Here is a 19970-nt window from a genome sequence, read left to right on the forward strand (position 1 = left end):
AATAAATATTTTAAAAATTAATGGTGAAACTGATTTTTTAATGGTGAAAATCAGTTTCACCATTTTCATTTAATGATGAAACTGATTTATTATAAGCAAGCTTCCCGAATGGGAAGATATTCTTTCTTCCAGAAAAAAGGAGATTCAGGAACATGGTTTACTTTAAGACAAACAACACTGAGACTCTGTAAAATATTAATGTGAGATGTAAAAGGCTTTAAGGTAAAAGAATATGGTGACTGTAAAGTCATGTACACAGAAGCTCAGAAAGCTCGACAGTGTATTTTCATATGGAGCCACTTGTGAATGTCTGACTATTTTTGACATACTGCATTTCCCGCAGCTCTCTGCCTCAGTTGTTGTGTGAAATCCATTCTTCGTTCAGTTACTACTAGTGGCAGTCACTGATTTCAATTAAGAATTGAGTCAGTCCACAGCAAGCTGGCCTGTCATAGTTTGAGACCCCCAAAATCCAATTCCCGAGTCCATGCCCCCCTCCCACAACTCACCCTAGTGTGAGATGGGTTTTCCAGACACAACACAAGACTCAATATGGGGGGAAGAGAATTATATTACAGTCACTACACAAATAAATATTATAATACATTATATACAGAATCTTAACTATCTCTCCTATGATAAAGCAATATTTACATTGGATCAAATCTCTTCTCCCTCCAATGAAAGTTCAGAAGGGAAGAAGGAAAGATCCTTTCCACGTTTCAGGGAAGCAGTGTCTCTCTTCTTCCATGCAGCAGTCATAGCTGAAGTTGTAGCTGGATCTCTTCCCATTACACACAAGGGGGGTCTCCTCTAACCCCTCTTGGCCCTTTGACTCCAAGCGAAGGTCTCTCTCCCGTGGACTGTGATAACCGGGACAAAGGTTCGCTTCACCACGTATTATCACGAAGTGCAGGGCATCTTCGTGAAAGTCCCTGCCTCAGGGGATTCAAGCTCCCCTGAGTCAGAACGTTAGGGCAGCTTTCAGTTGAAAGTCGTTGCCTCAAGCATTCTATCAGAGCTCCCTTGCTCTGTCTCAAAACTGCCAGCTTGGCAGCAGCAGGGGGGGCAAGGCCCTCCTCCGCATTCCGTCTGGCCGTCCCGGTCCACCTTCCAGGATGTCTGAGCTTCTTAGCTCCTCTCTCTCCGGTGCTGCTGCACTCCAAGACTCCCCTCAAGTAGGAGTCCATCTCCTCCTCCTAGGAGGGGTCTCAAAAGGGTTTTGGGGGGTTTGGTTCAGTTCTTACCCCAAAACTGTTTTTGTTGAGCTTTCTCTGCTCTGTTGCCGGCTCTCTCTCTCTCTCTCTCTCTCTCCATCAGACTTCTCTGTGTCTCTGCTTAGTTGCATGCTGTCTTTACTGCTTCTTCTTATCTCTTGACTTTCAGCCATAGCCTTCCACTCAGTGCTGCCTCTGCTGCCGCTTTTCTGTCTTCTGCTGCCCACTCACAGTGGAGAAAGACTCCCTCAGCTTTTCAGTTACAGACCTCGGTCCAGTTTAACACTGTTTCCGAGTTTCTGCAACTTCAGCTGGGGGCTGGGGAGCTGTGGCCCCCCAGCGGGGCTCCTGCCCCTTCTCCCCTTGTGGTCTCAGAACATGGCCACTTCTTCTCCAACTACCTCACCATCCTTCTTTTCCAGTCTGGTGTGATATGTTTAAATTTTGCAGGGGTGCTGATTGGGTCAACACCAAGAGAGACACCACCCCCTCAGGGGTTACCATTTTTTTTAACTCCAGGGGGAAAAACCACTTTTTTTCCCCACCACATGGCCGCATTGGTATTTTTATTCTCACTATCCAGTAAGTGGAACCCTAGACTTATGAGCAATTCAGCAGTAAACTCCAGTGTTCTATGAGGCTGTGCTGTGTGTTAGAAGAGCTGTAGTCAAAGGATCTGCCCCCCAAAGAGGAGAATTAGTGTATGATGTGGGACAGAATGTTGAAGAGTTACAGCTCTGGAAAATGTGGTATAATATTTTGCTAAAATGGAATGTTTTAAAATTCCTGAAAATTTTAATTCTGAATTTTAATGAGTCATCCCATACAGTGAGGTATTTTAATGAAAATCATATTTTTGTGAAGACTCTCCTAGCTGGACAAAATGAATGTATAGAGCAAATTCTCTTATTCTGAAAAAGTTGTTTTTTGCTTACCATATCCTTGAGTATGAATTGTGCAACTTTGTAAATTTTTTTGTAGGAAAATGGTAGTTGGAACTGTAGTTCATTAAGGTAAATTTCTACCTGAACACATGAAAATATATGTATTGTTAGGACCATATAGAACAGGATTTAATAGTGAAAAGTCTTAGATGAACTTATCCATGAGTATTTACTGTACTTATAACTATTCTGAAAGTTTAAAATAATTATGGTTTACTGTGTGTTTTCTACAGAGGTTATAGCATTACATTGCCTAAGTTTTTAATTAATTCCAAAGAATAGATTAAGGCTGACTGTATTAACTGTTGTGGCCAAAATAATTGTATCAAATTACAGAGACATGAAGAAGCAACTATGAAGTCAAAGTCTAAGACAGGACAAAAATGGCAAATATTTGTGACTCACAAAAGCCAAAAGGTAATTGCAAGATCAAACGTCACAGGATTTTATTATCCAGGTATATATTTTTGTCCACATTTTCCATATTATTTAGTGTTTCTTAGTGCTGATAAAACATAAGTTTTGGTCATAATTATCTGCTTCTTTCTTAATGAAATTTAATATTGTATGTGTATATTCATGCAAAATGAATATATATTTTGTATGAGCACATATATACATTTATAAGAAGACATACATTTTGTAAAGTTAGAAAGCAATGATAGGAAGAGTATGTAAGGAAATTCTTTTGAGTAACTGAGTACCCAAGAGTATCAACTATCCCTATTTGCTGTCTCCCTTGAATATTTCTGTTGATCATTTGGCAAAAGCCAAGCTTTTGCATGTGTTCAAAAAATTCACTAAATGCTGCTGACCTTTTGTTGAGTGTTAAGCAAGAATTATTAAGTAAAATTGAGTTCTGTAATTTCTTAAGAAAAATCATTTGTGTATTTATTTTTATGTTACGTTTACTTATTTTGTTTTTTTTTCAATTACATATTTTTAACTGTGTAATAGTTTCATTATGCCAACTCTCATCCACCTGATCAGCTTACAGATTTCAGACCTGTGCTTGAAAAAGACTCTTACTTTTATTTTTATAGCATTTATTAATAATAGCTAGTAAGACGGGAGGGTTTTTTAGGTACAAATTTCTCTAGTGCCCTAGCACAGCTTACCCTCGCTAAATGAAAGCGAAGAACGTATAGTATAGCCATGTTTGACCTCAGTGATATGTGACAGCCTTTAGGATTTAAAAAAAGCATTTCCACAAGGGGTGAAGGAAAAATAATTTGAATATTTTATTATGTTGTTTTTTAGGAACTGTGATAAAGAATGTCAGTTCTACCTGTGCACTTGTTGACTTCAGCAATGGGGAGAGCTGGGATGTACCTGTGAAGTTCACTATACCTGTGGGAGGTGCTATGCCATGCCCACATCTGCAGGTGAAAAATTGGGATTTTTTATGACAGCAAATAGGCATTTTTAATTTTGTTTATTTGGCCAGGCCTAGAGTAAAGGATAGACTTTTTTTAGCTTTCAAATAGCTACTTTCAACATGCTGTTTTTTATTTGTTTGAAGCTTGTTTTTGTTGTAGTCCTATTTCTTTCTTTATTAAAATTCTACATTCTAACTTATTTTGTATTGTATTCTTTATAAAACATGAATATTTCCCCAGCTATAGAAGAAAGGTGAGCTATTTATTAGCAGAATTATTGTTTCCTAGCACATAGATTATAAATCGAAGAGAGCCTTTTATACATAGTGTGATGTGCAGCAAGTTTTAACCGTTTGTTTTTCATAGCATGTCTTAAATCCAGCAAATAACTGTATACTAAGGCAAATAACTAATTAAAAAAATAAAATTCTTATTCAATTTCTGGTTTTATTTAAAATTTATCAGCTGACTATCTGTAATCGTAGTTGTTTTTTCAGGTGATTCTTATTTTACATGCAAGAGAGGGAATGGATACAGAAAAGATACAGAATGGATATAGCTATTTTGAGTGCACAAAACGTTTTTATAAGCGCTTTGTTACACTTAAAACTAGATTCATGATTTTGGGGTTTTTTTTCCTGTTTGAAATGAAGGCAAATTCTGATACAGTAGTTCCTGGTATTCTGTAAGGGGAAGTTCCAACTCTAGAGATCTGCAGATTTTGATAGAAAATTGTGACTAGTGTGTTAAGTTTTAAAACAATTTTGGATAAGTCAGTTATATTATGGAATTACCTAAAATTCCCAAGATTGGTTTAAAAGTTTATTGAAAACGTAAAAATTTGCATGAAGTCCAAGGGAATGCACAGTTGCAAGAGTTTCCTCATTCAGTTCAACTTGCTAGCTGAGCCCAGGCACCTTTAGTAGGGCTTTCTCCTTTATTTTTATTTTGTGTTCTTGATTCAGTGGCAATTGTGTGATCAGTACATGCAAGGACCAAGTTCTTTTCTTTTGAAGATCCATATTAAAGCATGTGAACATGATAGAATGATGATTCATGTAAAAGTATCTTAGTATTTACCTTTTATGTCTTTAAAACTCACAAGTTACATGGCTCTTGCACTGGTCCTTTCCTGATGTGCAGGTTGGAGACTATGTGTTTGCCAGAACTGGGACACAGGCAGGAAATGAGTATTATGTACCTGCCATTGTCATTGCAACACCGGAGAGGGTGGAAACAGGTAACAAACTCTACACAGTACTGATGTTCAACAACAGGAAGGTAAGTAAACCTAGAGGATGATACCTGCCTGGCAATAATTTTACCAGTATTCTGTTTTTGAAGAGGCAGATAGAATTTTCCATGCTAATCAGCTCACTGGTGCATTCCCTGTCTCCAGCTAACCAAATTAAAGCAGATTCTGGAGCTCAGTGAAGAGCTCATGTAATAGACCTGAATCAAGAAACTCTGTAGGATAATTTATTCTTAAATCGTACTCAGTTCTTTCCTCTATAATCTATTTGGTGGCTTGCTTAAGTTCCATACTGGTAAAATGAGAAACACAGGGAATTTTATCACAGTCAGTATAGTCTGAAGTTAATTTTGTTATGTTTGGTTGGTTGGTTTTTTTGTTCGTAAGCCATTATGATAATTTTACTGCATTTTTCATAGTGCGTATTAAAAAAATGTACTTTGTACTTGAAACTTTTAATTATCTTTATTAAAGGCTGATTACAGTTATATTAAAACAGTTGACTTTTTATACATATGTATCTTCATTGGTTTTGAGATTCAGATTTAAATTAGATGCATGTTGATTGTGTTATTACAGGAACACTGTGTAAGAAGTGAGCTTATTAAAATCAGCCAAACAAAGTATGCCTATTCCTGTCAGTACATAAGAACGGTGCAGATGGTGGATTATGAGATGTGAGTATGTTTGAACCTAGAAATATAAAGGTTTTTTATATGAATCCTAAATGCTGCACTCTGAGTTCAGCTATGCTGTCAGATTTCTGTATGTAGTACTCTAACTACAACTGTTCTGATCTGTCTTACTCTACACATGCAACCAAGTTTATCTGACAGTTTATTGCCCTATTTTCATTCTGGAAACATTAGTGGGATGTGATGGTTTGAAGCTAAGTCCCAGGAAGTTGTTAAGAGCATTGCTGGAAGGTGGGATGGAGTTTCTATTTGTTGTAGACTTTATTTTCCTTTTAAGATAATTATGGTGATATGAAACTACACATTAAATTGCAAGTTGTTTCTAAGATAGTGGTTCGTCTTCTGGGCTTGAATCTGTGGAATGATGCAGATAGAGTGTGTAGGATGAGTATGAGCACCTACTTAAGTTCTGCAGAACTTATGTGCAGCAGGGGTAACATTTTTCTGATGTGAAGTATGCACTGAACATGCAGTGGTTCCAGGTAATTGTGGATTACATTTTCGTCTTGCATCAAGTTCTAGTTCTAGTTTAACCCATTTGAAATAGCATGGAATTGTGATAACCTTCAGAGCACCAACAACCTCTGAGTTAGCAGCAACAAACCTTAGGAAGGAGAGTAAGATCAGAACAATCATCTAGGGATATTTCTCCAGAGTACATCCCTAATGTACAGCAATTCGTGATTTAAGAATTCTCTGAAGCAGAATTGAGTCTCTGTATTAAACAGCCCTGATGGAAGTTTCTTCCATGAATTTGTGCAGTTACTTTTTTGAACCCATGTAAACCTTCATCATCCATAGCTTCTTCCCAGAGGGAGCTGCACAGTTTCACGTTTTGTGTGAGAAAACACAGTTTTGTTTTGAATCTTCCATGTGCCTTGACATCCCACAGGATGACGGATTTCCTCTTCCATGTATGTCAGTTGTAGTATGAGCACTGCTGCCAAAGAACTGTATAATCTCCGCTATGGGAGGTTTATTCCCACGAGGAGGCATGAACAGGACAAATTACACCATTAAAGGCAATTTTAGATCACAGAATGGGTAAGGTTGGAAGGGACCACAGAGCGTCATCTGGTCCAACCTCCCTGCTCAAGCAGGGTTGTCCTAGAGCACATGGCACAGGATTGCATCCAGACACTTCCTAAATATCTCCAGTGAGGGAGACTCCACAACCTCTCTGGGCAACCTGTTCAAGTGCACAGTCACCTGCAGATGTTCTTAATTTTCATTGAAATGTTTTAATATGATTATCATTATTAAAGATTACATCTAAAAATTATGGGTGAGAGTACCAGTTGTGGGCTGATCTATGGATTCCCTGAGAATGATGGAACAAAAAGTAACTAAGATTCAAGTCCTATTTCCCACATATTTTCTAGTGGTGATTCCAGTACAGTTTGAAACTTCTACCAACTTGCACCCACAGCACACAAACCAATAAATGCCTCCCTGTTACTGAGCAGAATTCCAAATCTGGAAATACTTCAGTGTCTTTTCCCAGGCCAGATCACTGACATGGTGGTTGCCTCTTTTCCCTAAAAAGCAAACCTGAAGAACATGGTTCCCTACTTAATGCATACAACCAGTTGAAATGAGGCAGGCATATAACTGATCTGAGTTCCAGCAAAAACAGTAGAAGTCTTTCCCTTCTACTAAGTTGGATTATATTCTAAATGAGGTACCATATTAAGAAAAGATGTGACTAAATGTATAAGCAATAAGAATAGCTTCCATTCTACATGCTTTGTTTCATGACTGAGTGCTTTAATATAAAATTTAATATTCACTCTCCAAACAGAATTTATTAGCAAGCTGAATTGCCATTGTTACGTACAAGTGATGAGAACATTGAGTTATTCACAAGAAAACAGAGGAATTCTTTGGAGAATTGACTGAAATGAATGCACTAAAGGGAGTTTCCATTAAAGCACCTACTTTTGAAGAGGGCATCGAAGTGTGCTTTCTAATGAAACTTGTTATTTATTGTATTCTAAAATAGATCCCTACCTTCTATGTCATACTTAAACGGGAACAGTGCAGCATATTGCTCATGGGTGCACACAAATTTAATGAAAATATGCTGACATTGTTGATAGAAACAAAGAGGAAACATAATTTAATTGGAAAGGAATCAAAAAGTTCGAATGCGGTATGATATTAGAAGCTCAAAAAGAGACAATCTTTTTGTGCTAAGTCCTGTAGTAGGAAGGGAAGGAAAATTAAAATGCATAGCCCAGGCTTCCAGTGCACATAGACATATTAAAATAGCTTGTCTAACTCCAGCTCTGAGTTCTTTGGGATTGTCTTTTGATGTTCTTGTGGTGTGTACTAGGAGTCATGCTTAATTCATGAATCTTTAGAGGTACTAATATAGCTCTCAGCATTTTAGTATTGGACACTAGTGTCTGTTTGGGGTGTTTTTCTGCCATCACAATAGAAAGAAATAATTATGGCAGAGCAAGCACTGTGCAAATGTAGCTAACAAGTTCCATATGCAAAGTAAAACACTGTGTGATATGGACTGACACCTTAAAAGAACATTATTGCCCAAATTCTTTCTGGAGTCATAAGAGTGAGATAGAATTAGGGGCCAGAGCCCTGTTTTAGGCTACTGTTTACTTATTTTATAAGTAAAAGGGAAACTGAATTGTAAGACATTTACAGCCCTATGAAATGGTCAAGAGTGTGACAAGTCATTCTCTTGTTAGTACTGTGAGATGTGGAAAAAGGTGAAATCTACATCTTGTAAAAAGGATTTAAGATAGTATGATATGTATGCTTTTAGCTTTGCAAACTTCCTTGTGTGTTTTTTTAGCCTGGACAGTGAGACCACAAAGCCCTATCCTCGTTCACCTCTGGAAGATGAAGGAGGAGAAGAAGCAAAGAAAAGTACTGTCGAAGAAAAGAGGGGGAAAAAGAAAAAGAAGAGGAGAGCAGTAGACAAAATACATCCCATGGAGAAGATGTCAGACTTTGATAATCTTATATTTGTCTCCAAAAGTGAAGTAAAACAGAGAGGAAGAAATTCACAGTCTAGTAATAAAGAAGAATTTGGAGGTAAAGAAGTAGGTCTGGAAAATTATAAATGTTAGGAATTAAACAGTTCTGATGGGCCTTTAGTTATTCCCCAGACAAGGAATTCTAGGTGTTATCCCAGTTTGCTTTCCCATGTCCTATGTGATGAAGTTCTTTCACCTCCTTTGGAAACCACTCTTGACACTTTCTCAGCATGTGTTTTCACAGCAAAGGCAATAAACTAATTGAGCATGTTCCAGCACATGCTACCATAATTTCCCTAACAGTTGTAGTAGCAGTGAAGATGCAATAACACCAACCTTAGTACCTGCTTATAAGCTGAGTATGTATTCCAGTCCCTCTACTGTTTGTTACTTGTGTTACGTGTTAATATCTGTATTGCAGATATTAAATTATTGGATCTGTAGCTCAGTGCCTCAGAGGGTAAATTGCTTTTAGTGTATGAGCTAGCTCAGTTAAAGCTGATATTGGTATCTGTACTCCCTGTCACTCTGCAGTGGAGCCCTGGCCTAGTGTATGTCTGCCATGTTCTTAACATCCTCATTATTTATTTACCTCCAGAAGTAGTGGATTATTAGATTCACTCAATCATAACATTGTCAATCAACTTGATTTGACTCCTCTGAATTTTCCTTCTATGTCCTCATTCATCTTTTAAAGACTGTCTGCAAATTCCATTTACATTGTTTATAATGGGTATTATGGTGCCCATTATATAATTGGCATTTTAGGAGTGGCCTGGTCAGAACAGAGGTGCTGGCCTTGTCCAGTAGCTGTCTGAGAGACCACAACTCCACAAGTAGGGCTACTTCACTGGAGATCCTCGTTATCCCAGGTGCCTTCCTATTGGACATCTTGAGATGCAGATACTGAGTAAATGTGAAATAATGCTAATGTGATCAGCAAGTCCTGTAACTGATTCCATGCAGCTTGAAGGAAAGATTAAACAAGAGCAGTGGTTATCTGTGCATTTTAATCCTGCCTAGACTTAGCAAATAATCTCATAGTGCTCTAACAAGCCTTCAAGGTGCTTTGCAGGTCGAATATGCTAAATAGAGTACCCTGTCCTCTTCTTATGATACCATGAATATTGAATATGGCTTTTTTTTTATTTAGATGTATTTTCATTTACATATCCTTCTGTGTTTTATCAGAGTGAAGAGAATAAAGAAAACAAATTTGCCTGGCATTGTTTTTTCCTTCTACCCAAGGTTCAGTCTAGTATGAGCTATTAGCTTACATTTACTGCCTGGCAGTTCAGTATATGTTGATCACCAGATCTGTGAGATTCACCTATACAGGTTAACACTTTTCATAGTAGTAGTGATATTTAATTACATTGATTTAAGTGTTAAGTAACATGGCTGAGAAGTTGGAAAGCTCTGCTGGTCTAATGAATTATTCAGTTAGTCTCTGTGGACCAGATATTAAAAATATCAGATATCTAGCAGTGGACTTTCCCTTCATGGAATTTTCATTATGTTGAAATAAGGCTGGATATTCAAGTCAGCAGCCTAAATAGCAAAAGTAATTATAAGGTGAAACATTCTATTTTCATCTTCAGACCTGCATAACTCTGAAATCTCGGTTGTTGCCCTTCATATGCCTGACACACCAATGTCCATCAGAGTGATCCCTTTCCAGGTTTTCCTAGTAGTTGCTTTCAATACTTCATTATTTCTTGATTGTTTATAACAGAGGCATTTTTTAAAAATAGAGTCAGCATCTCAGAGAAATATCTTGAATAGCTTCAATAATAACTTTGGTAGCTAAATACCTTTTATGGTAACTAGGTTATACTTATATTTTTTGAGATTTCTAAGACAGTCTGTTAAACTGGGAACTGGTTTATCTGAAAGCTGTATAATTCTCCCACATGTTCTTTTCCTCTTAATATTGAATACCCAAATAATTTGGATATCTTTTAACTTTTGAAATAGATCGATAGTCTTGACCTGTTTGCCTGAAGTAAAGGCATTTTCTTCATATTTATACACAAGTTTTCCTTATGTGTGTATGTGTGTAATGCATTAAAAGCATTCAATGCCATCAGTATTTCTTGCATTTTCTTTCCAAAGGTTTGTCTTGTCACTTCCTATGTCCGGATCCATATATATGTATATATTTAATAGTCTGATTGAGCTATATTTCGTAACTACTCAGTGTGTCAATCAGCACTTCTTCCTACAGTTCTACTGACTTCATGTGTACATTCATCTGTTACATCAGGAAGTTCTCCTCAACTTGAATGAGCATTGCCAGATATGGAGATGGATTTTTGTGCTCTCTAAGATAATGTGGATTCAGCTACATAGCTCTTATATAGGTGGTTGATGAAGCCATTTATTTCCATAAACCCTTGTATTTCCACATACAGCTGCCCTGTATGAATTAAAGGAGCATTTTGGAATGTTTGTGGTTTGATTTGTGCTCAGTTAAAGTATTTCTGATAGTTAAGAGGTATCAACAACCCATTTCTGTTGTTCCCACTGAGGGAAACAACAGTAATGGAAGTGAATAAAGATTAAGTAATTTTGTTAGTTATTTAGTGTGTATTAGCTTCATTATTGTCTTGAAGTGTAATTTTGTCTTATTTCTTCCAGAACTATTATATTTGAAACATTATTATTTTGATGTGTATGCTTGCCTCTCTTACTGTGTTAGTTAGCTCTGTAAGTTTATAAGAGAGCGAATGAAGGCCTGGCAAATTTCTGCTGACTGTTAGTGGGCTAATGATTCTTTGTCCAGGTAACTCAAGTAATACTGTTTGATGGAACAAGATCATTGATACTTAACTCCACCCATGGTTATTGCAATAATTGTTGGTATAGATACTTTAAAAATCATGTATCTCTTTCTATAGAAAAATTCTTCTCCCTGTCTTTCTAGTCTTTTCTCTGTTCTATAATGACCATGACCTCTGAAATCAATCTTCATTACATGTGATTTCCCTGTCAATTTTCTAAATCTGTATCTAGTAAAAAAAATAAATTGGAAAAAAAAATGGAGTGAAGGATGGGTATGATACTTATAATAGACTGCATTGTCTGATGCATTAGCAAATAATAGCTAACAGAGACAAAATCTCCTTTTCATTTATAATGAGATGTGGCTTGAAGCAATTTTGCTGATAATTACTATAACTGGCAATATGGAGTAGTTGGGAGACCTCTGAAAATGCACATTTTCTATCCTTTTATGTGGCAAATGTAGTTCCTATGAATTGGGTTCAAGAGTGTAACAGCTGTGGCATCTGGCAGTCTAGTGGATTGGCTGGATTTCCCACAGTAGGATTTAACATTTTTAGCACCCACTCATTTTCCAGTCTCATTTTCCAAGCTAGTTCATTCAGCATTTGGAGAAGGCTATCATAATAAAGCAGTGTTCCCATCTGTTGGTCATGGCTTGTTTAATAAGCAGTTGATGTCAATTCAGCTATGCTTGCATATGGTCCTTACTGCAGCTGTGTGTGGTTAAGGGCTCCCCAATGGCTTCCAGATTTAGCTTTTGCTTGTCTCTTTTGTTTGGTACAGCTTGGCTGGAACCACTCTCTCCTCTCAGCATTGTCAGCTAATGGAAAGAGGAAAGTGTGCTAAACTTTCCATCTCTTTCCCTGTAAAGAATGAAACATGGAGACAGGCAAGGAAAGAAAGTGCCATTGGTGTAGGAGGCATGTGTTGGGGTATCTGAAGGTGGAGAGGAAGGGCAGTTCAGTCCAGATCCTGGGAGCAAGACCAGAATGGGTTATTTCAACATCTTGGGAAGATACATAGAGAGCATGTGCACCAGGTAAAGAAAATAAACAGTTTGTGAATTGTATGTGATGGGAGCAGTCATTTAACAGTGCATCTTTCATTTTACTCAGGGAAACAGTATAGTCATTATACCTTTCAGTATATCAGTCTGGCAATGTTTTTGTGCTGCAGACTGACAGGATACAGTGAAGAAATTTCCTGACTCTCACACAGGTGAACTCCAGATTCCTGTCTCTTAGGATGCTGAAGAAGAGACAGAATGCTCCTTTTGTGTGTCTAAGTGCTGACCATGTGCATTTATAAGACAATTTTCAAAGGCACACTTCTGATTTTTAAAACACAGCTTCAGAGTTTCAGTGGTAGCTATGGATGACTGTCACTCCTAAAACTAATCCTACTCAAATCTTGTACTCTTTATGTACTCGGTCTGTGCTCTTGCTTCCTCACCCTGTATATCATATCTTTATTTTTCAGATGCCTCCCACAGTTTTGTTTTCTACTACACAAGTGTTTCTTATATGATCATTGAAAACCAAAAAATCCCCTCTAAAGAAATATATGAAGCAGAAGAGAGTAAACACTTTTGTTTTACTTTGTTTCTTCCTATTTTATTCTCTTTCATTTTTCATCATCTGGTTATGATTGTCATTGTTCTGTGCCAGGAGGGTGCCTGGTAGTTGGTGGTCTCATTTAATATGACTATAAAAAGTGACTTCTCAGTGACACAAATAGAAAACCAGAGAAGACAAACCTGGTTGTACTGGACAGACAAAGGTCCGTATAGCCTGGCCCTGTCCCCAGCAGAGGAAGAGTAAGAACAAAGGCTGGCCTGTGAATAACAACAGCTACAAGCTTAGAAAATGAGAATACTTACAAATACCTAAAAAGCAGACTGGTTTGAACTCACAGGCATGAAAGCAGAAAGGAAAGTAGTGAAAAGCACCTTTACACAGGACTGCTACTCTATTAATATAGTCATGGAGTTATTTGTTTCATGATAAATTTCAAGGGATGTTTGAACTGTAATATCCAAGCTCACGGTGGGTCAGTGTGTTCTCTCACTAAAGAGTACCTGTTCTCTCCTAGCATCTTCATTCTCCGTTTCATCACCCTGGTGTTCATCGAGGTGTCGAACTCTGCAGTCACCAAGAGCTTCGACACCCAGCTCACTGAAGTCTCGCTGTTGCTTGTACAGTCCATCTGCAGAAAATTCTCCAGAGCCTGGTAAAAGCAACATCCGCCAGATTATCAGGGTCAACATGGAGCAGTGAGGATTGGCAAGCCAGCCTCAGCACCACTGCACAGAGCTCAGGAAGCCACATTAAGGGTGCGTGATGAAGGAGCTTGGGAGGAATGAATGACGCTGCAAATACAAAAGATTTTTAGCATCTACAACTGTGAAATTCTATTTCTTGAATCAAAAATAAACTTATTAGTTAATAATAAATTATTTTTCAGACTTACTTTGGATGTATGAAAGAGAAACAGTGCCAGAGGTTCAGCTGTGCTGCTGAATAGTATCAATATGAGAAAAGAGAACAGAAAATTTGTCTTTTCCAAATTACTCTGTGCTTACAGTAGAACTATTTGATTTACTAACTGTAGGTCTTTCTTATGAAATACCTTTTCCCACAACTCCTTTTGCAGAGCCTCAGTCTGTAAGGCAGCTGGGAAGACCTGCTGCAGGGTGCTTGCCCAGTTGTCCACTGTTGCTGACTTTTACATGTATCTGTCCTAAAGCTTTTCCACTGATGGGGACTGTCCTATGAGAACACAGTTGAGGTGCTTTGCCCTTGAAAACTAACCTCTCAGTAACACAGACGTAGACCAAGGGTTGTTTGTTATAAAGTGAGTGCTACTCTGGAGGCAGAGGAATTGCTTCAGTATTACAGCATTATACATGAAAGCAGGAATTGCACCCAGACATATTTAGGAGCGTCTCTGCTCTACATCCCAAATAATTGATAGGTGACTGAACCCAGTTTAAAAAAACCCCAAAACCAAGTAAAGATTAATTTTCTCTATCCAGCAAATGTAGTGTGATATTCTGATTTGATTTTACAGATGTAGGAAGGTCACATCTGATTTATGGCAAAGCTGGAAGAGACACTTTCCAGGCCAGTGTGGAGACAGCACCTGGAGCTGCTTGTGGTGCTTATTACCAAATCTCAAGGAGCAACTCAGAGAAGGAGAAGGTGTCACATTATTTTCAGATGAATGTGTGTCCCCTGCTGTAGGAGAACTAAAAGTACCATACTAAATACCCTGCTTCTCTTGATTTTTTGGCTGTGCTTCTATATACAAACACACTGAAAATCTCAAACCACACTCTTTGCTTCACATTTTTAACAGCCGTTAATACAAAATGAGAATAGCCTGGTGCCATCATTTAGGAGAGAGTATAAAAACATTGTATTTCTGTGGTCAATGGAGGCAAACAGAGTCTTTGAGGATATGTTTATTTCTTTTCCTTCAGGTGTATTTCAGCTGGCTACTCTAGGTAGCTAGTTCAGGTGTACAGTTGGCCAGGAAAGTTGTATACACTGTCTGTGAAGATATTTCCCAGAAGAACATTGACCTATCAGTTTTGGGGAAATTCTGAGGTTTTGAGATCTGTTTCTGTCACAGTTTGTAGCACACACACACACATACAAAATCCCCCAACAAAATAAAACCCAAAACCCCAGAGTTTTTTTATTTAGTAAAGGAGAATTATATTTTGTGTAGCCAAAATGACCTTGAAGCCAAGATACTTCAGTGGAGATATGAGAGTGTTGAAATTTCTGCATGGCCTGACTCAGGGAAGACTCAAACCTGGGAAAAACTGTAATTCTGAAATGGTCTATCCTGAAGTTCCAGTTTGCATATTTCATGTTACCTTCTGTTCTGCAAGTCAGGCTCCTTACTCCATCATGTCTTGGAGTATTCTCTTGGAGAACACAGCTGATACACAGATGGAGTCCTTGGTTTTAGGGAGTCACTGAGGATTTTTTTACACAGTAGAAAAATTGGAAGTGATATCACTAATATAACTATACGTAGGACAGGACAGCTGGAAAGAAATATTTCTACTGTGGATAAGAATATTTTTGTTTTCTGAAGGAAATGGCACTACCAATAGATGGAAAAGCACTGTGCATGGCTGTAGAAAAAATTTCTAAATGAAAAGTTTAGATATCTATTTTATTCTCAAGAATGACTTTCAATCACACAGATTTTAGAATTTACCTGCTCATATTTTTTGCAGAAGATGTCTCAAACAGACTTAATTTAGCATAGACGTTGATCATCTCATCTGTGTCATCTGTGATTACTGTGTATTTGAGGCTGAGCATATGTAATTCCAAGTACATGAACAAAATGGAGTGTGGGCCAATTTTGTATGTACGTACTGTTAAGTGCAGATGGATTGTATGCCAACCCATAATGATAAAGACTAGGATCCCTTTGAAAAAAATGGCTCAAGAAACTTAGTATTCCACTGCATGCAATACATATTTGTGAGAAATACAAAATGTTAACCAAGAGCAGGATTAAAACTGGCAGCACAGGTAGTCTGAATGGTTAATTCTTCTTCTGCATAAAGTGTGGTCATCAATCATTGTTGGTTATTTAGACAAGTTACATTTAAAAACTGATTTATTATAAAAATATGGATGGTGATGGATGAGTTTCTTTTTCACTTGTTATTAAGAATCCATTTCACTGTTCCTTTCTGGGTGTGCTGTCTGACCTCAAAAGCACCTGTCATGGGGTAACATATTAATTTTCCCTACTGTGGACCACAAGACCTTTTTCCTGCCTGAGTTTGGTTAAATGTTTTGTTGCATTGCTTTGTATTAAGCTTGGAAACTGCCAGTATGGTTTATTCTCTTCATTCAAACATTCCTGTTGGTCCATTTGCACAAAGTGGACTCTGTCCTGAGTTCCACACCCTGGTGCAGATGTACAAGAGGTTACGTTTTCATATGCTTGTTTCTCTCCTCCATCTGTTTTAGAGACAAGTAGTGTTATGATGATCTATCAACAAGATGAATTTTCCAATTAGATTTGCCATATGTCTGAGCTTGACCAGGGAGGTCTAATCTCAGATTCTGTCAATAGAGCACAACTGGATCATCGAAAAAACCAGGTTGCTTCTTCATCACGCTGCCTCATACAAAGATGGCAGTGGTGGGGTTTGGGTTGCCAAGACTGTGCTTAGACTCTTTCTTTGTGATTCTTGGCCAACTACAAAGATAGCACTTTTACTATTTGATAAAGAAAGATAGTCTACAGAGCAACAACAAACAAACACACACCCCCCCAAACAAAGGAACAGAAAAGAATATTCACCCCCACCTGTATTTGCCATTCTGGATCAAACTCTCGATCCAGGGACTGGGACTCAGCCCCTTGTATTCAGCATGGCATGAAACACACAGGGAGAGAACACCTGTTCACTGTCTTATTGGTAGTGTGGCCATGAAACTCTCAGAGGCCAAGGGAAGTAAGAATAGATAAAAGGGGAAATATGAGTAAAGGCTTTTATGAGAGCAGCTGTTAAAACTGGAGGAAGTGGAAAAGTGTTTGAGAATGAATTCCTTTACAAAATCATCAGTAATCTCCTACTCAGTTGTGAACATGAAATCAGAGCAATGTCCTATCTTCCAAGAAAAAGGGCAGCTTCACAGAAGTTTGTATAGGAAACTTTGACTCAATCTGCACAAGAATGCGAAGGACCTTTTCCTCCATGGCTGTTTCCTTGCTTGCCTAGGCAAGTGAGAACACTGCTTCCCTTGGCTGCTGCATAAATACAGCTGAGCTCCCAAGGCTCAGTCTTTTGATAAACAATGCTGTGAGAGATCCAATAATTCTTCTTAAACACACATCCACATGGCTCTGAGTGGATCTGGGGCCCAACTGTAACCCTCTCCCACTGATAAAATGAGGGTGTTGGCATCAAAGCTGAGGTTTTCCCCCAGCTATGAGGTGCTTCTCCTGGGAGAAGAGGCTGCTCAGCAGAAAAGGGTGCAGGCTTTGCCTGTGATGCCAGTCCTCCCCACACTGGCCCTGGAGCAAATGCTGTCCCTACCCAAGTTACAAGAAGAAGTTTGCTGATGAAGCCTTGCTGCTTCTGCAAAGACACACCTCAACCCGGCTTAGTAGTGCCCAGGTTCTAATTTAATGAAAACATGCTGGAGAGCAAATCTGTGTGAGGGATGATTTCAATATATTCTAAGCTCAGTCTTCTAATTACAGGGCTGTAAGAATAGATCAAAAGCAAGCAAATACAAACACATCTGTGGCCTAAACTGAACAGCAGTTCTTTTTGCCCAGTTCTTCTACTCCAACCAGCTCTTAAGCTTGGGGCCTCAGCACCGGCAGTGTCACCCCTTCCTCTGAAAGTTGCCCCACATCTCAGTCCTTAGTAGCTTTAGAAGAGGTAATTGTCCATCTCCAGTAGCATTCCCTGCTTCAGACAGTTTCCCCTGCAGATAACTCACAGCTGAGCATTGTGGCATGTGTGTAGCTGCCTCTCTGCCTCCCTCTTTTCCACATGGTCTTTAGGTGCCTGAGGCTTCTGAGGAAAGGATGTTGGGAAATTAGGAACACAGGCTTTGACACATAGTCACAGCTACCTGCATGCACTGATCTTGAGCTCAGATTTGTGACTGTAAGCTGAGTTTTTGCTATGTCAGACAGTGATGAGGAGACTGGAGATCCCTTCACACCTCATCTTTGTTTTGTTTTTTATCTCCAGCAGAGAGGAAAGTTCAAAGAGGGATGGAGATTTAGTACAGGAGATGCTGTAGTTTTCAGAGAAGCTGATGAGACAGGAACATTTTAGAACTTTTTCTCAGACTGCTCATATCTTTTTCCTCTGGAAATAGCCTTTCATCTGGAGAGACATGGTTATGGACAGGTATATAAGATTTTTCAGGCAACCGTTATATGGTTCAGCATAAAAAGAAGGATGGTGATATATTACAGGCACTCACTTGCAAAGGTGCTTTTTTTTTTTTTTCTTCCTAGAGCTTGCCTTTGATCTCATTGATGCATTTATTCCCCAGCACCTGAGTGGTTCTTCTGTGACATTTTGTTAGGACTATTGTCCTAATTTTCAGTAGTTTTACAAAAATAAGTACTGTAATTGATTTTCACAAGAGTGGTCAAGGCAGGATTAGATGGAAGGCCTTTGATTTTAGGGCTGTGGCTAATTCCAGCACCTTTAGTTCCCCTGAGATAACTTGTAAGTTCCAGGCTTAGCTGAGCAAAAAAACTCAGGGCTAACCTAAGCAGTCTTCCCTGGTTTTGCTGTAAAGATACAGAACAGACATTCAAACCTGCAGCAAGGTTTGTTCCCAGGAGCTCACAAGCTCCAGCCAAGCTCTCCCTAGTTCTGGAATGTATTTTGAGTTCACAGCATGGCACATCTGAGTTCACATATAGGTTACCATATTTTTGCCTCTCCTTTTAAACTTTTCCAGGCAGATTTTTTTCCTGCAAACAGTTTTGTCAGTCCCCCTAGTCAACCAGAAGCCACATGATGGTGGCTATTTCAGCAGTGACCCCGCATTAGTCAGCCCTGTTGAGAAGTAGCCTGCACTGGTTTAAAATCCACCTTGCACTGCTGGAGCTACACAGCTGCTAGTAGGCTCAGAGTTAAAGCAGAGCTTGGGTGCTTGTGCTTGAAAACAAAATCTGGAACAGCAGTAAGTAATAAAAAATTGGGGATGATGACTTTTCAAGCTCAGCATTCTCCTCAGATTAAATCACTAACATTGCATCCTCCTTGGATTGCCCTGTTAGCACCTCCCTGAAGCCACAGCCGGTGCAGTACATGGTGCCACAGTGTCAGGGCTGCTCCTGCACTCTGGGTCCTGCCCTGGTGGAGTTGGTGCAGGGTCTGGCCCTTCAGGCCTTGGAGCATTGGTCTCCCTGCTTGCTGAGATGTAGTGGGATTGTGTTTGCTGGGAACATGAAGGGGGATTTCTAGGGGAAGACAGTCTCCTTATGTGCCAGCAATTCATAGAATTACCATCTCCCCATGCTCTTTCTGATACAAGGTACTGTGAATCTACTCACTTTTCATGGCTGAAATGGAAACCCAAGATACCAAGAAATGTGTGTGGGGAGCAAATTCAGGCAACGTAGTGAATATAGATGGGGAATATAGTGGAAAATTTTTTGTTTTCTTTCTACTATACTTCACATTTTTCACCTTGTCTGCCTGTCTGCAGAGCCTGGCTTTCTTCTGGAAGTCTTTTCACACATACTGCATTCATTTACCACCCACAGATGCTGCCTGTTTATTCTTTTCTCCTGTTTTCATTGATATAACATGAAAGTCACCTTGAACTGAAAGAGCTTTGCCCTTGCTAGGCATGAAAAGTATTAAAAATATAAATATAAGCACACAAAATACAGGGACTAGGCAAGTTTTTATAGGGATGGTTGTTATAGGAAGTCATGGATACAGAATCTGAATTGTCCACAAAAAGGCAAGGTGCCTTGGGATTTAATAGATAACTCACAGAATCGTGGCAGACTAGACACCAAGGCAGGGTGTGTTATACCTTTCAGTATTTATCTTGGTCCATTTCTTCCTGAACAGAAGTATATTTTGGTACTTACAGACCATTTTTATTTACATCATAAGAGATGACAGGGGGTCAGTATGTCATTTGTCTGTGAATAAATTATAAG

The 19970-nt window shown here is 38.7% G+C and overlaps 1 protein-coding gene across 8 annotated transcripts in view; it reads left to right on the forward strand.

Moving 5' to 3' along the window:
* The window catches only part of VWA3B (von Willebrand factor A domain containing 3B), a 72510-nt gene extending 58782 nt beyond the window's left edge, over positions 1 to 13728 (forward strand). For all 8 annotated transcript variants that reach the window (XM_027718136.2, XM_039390560.1, XM_039390563.1 and 5 more), the window contains 6 exons: positions 2498 to 2618; positions 3422 to 3546; positions 4684 to 4821; positions 5372 to 5469; positions 8306 to 8547; positions 13368 to 13728. In XM_027718136.2, coding sequence (XP_027573937.2) covers positions 2498 to 2618; positions 3422 to 3546; positions 4684 to 4821; positions 5372 to 5469; positions 8306 to 8547; positions 13368 to 13552 — 909 coding nt within the window. In that variant the 3' untranslated portion in view covers positions 13553 to 13728. The remainder of the gene's footprint in view (positions 1 to 2497; positions 2619 to 3421; positions 3547 to 4683; positions 4822 to 5371; positions 5470 to 8305; positions 8548 to 13367) is intronic.
* Positions 13729 to 19970: the final 6242 nt, after the last annotated feature.

Source organism: Pipra filicauda, unplaced genomic scaffold, assembly GCF_003945595.2.
Source record: "Pipra filicauda isolate LSUMZ 115617 unplaced genomic scaffold, ASM394559v2 scaffold83_size3615187_pilon, whole genome shotgun sequence".
Classification (NCBI taxonomy): Eukaryota; Metazoa; Chordata; class Aves; order Passeriformes; family Pipridae; genus Pipra; species Pipra filicauda.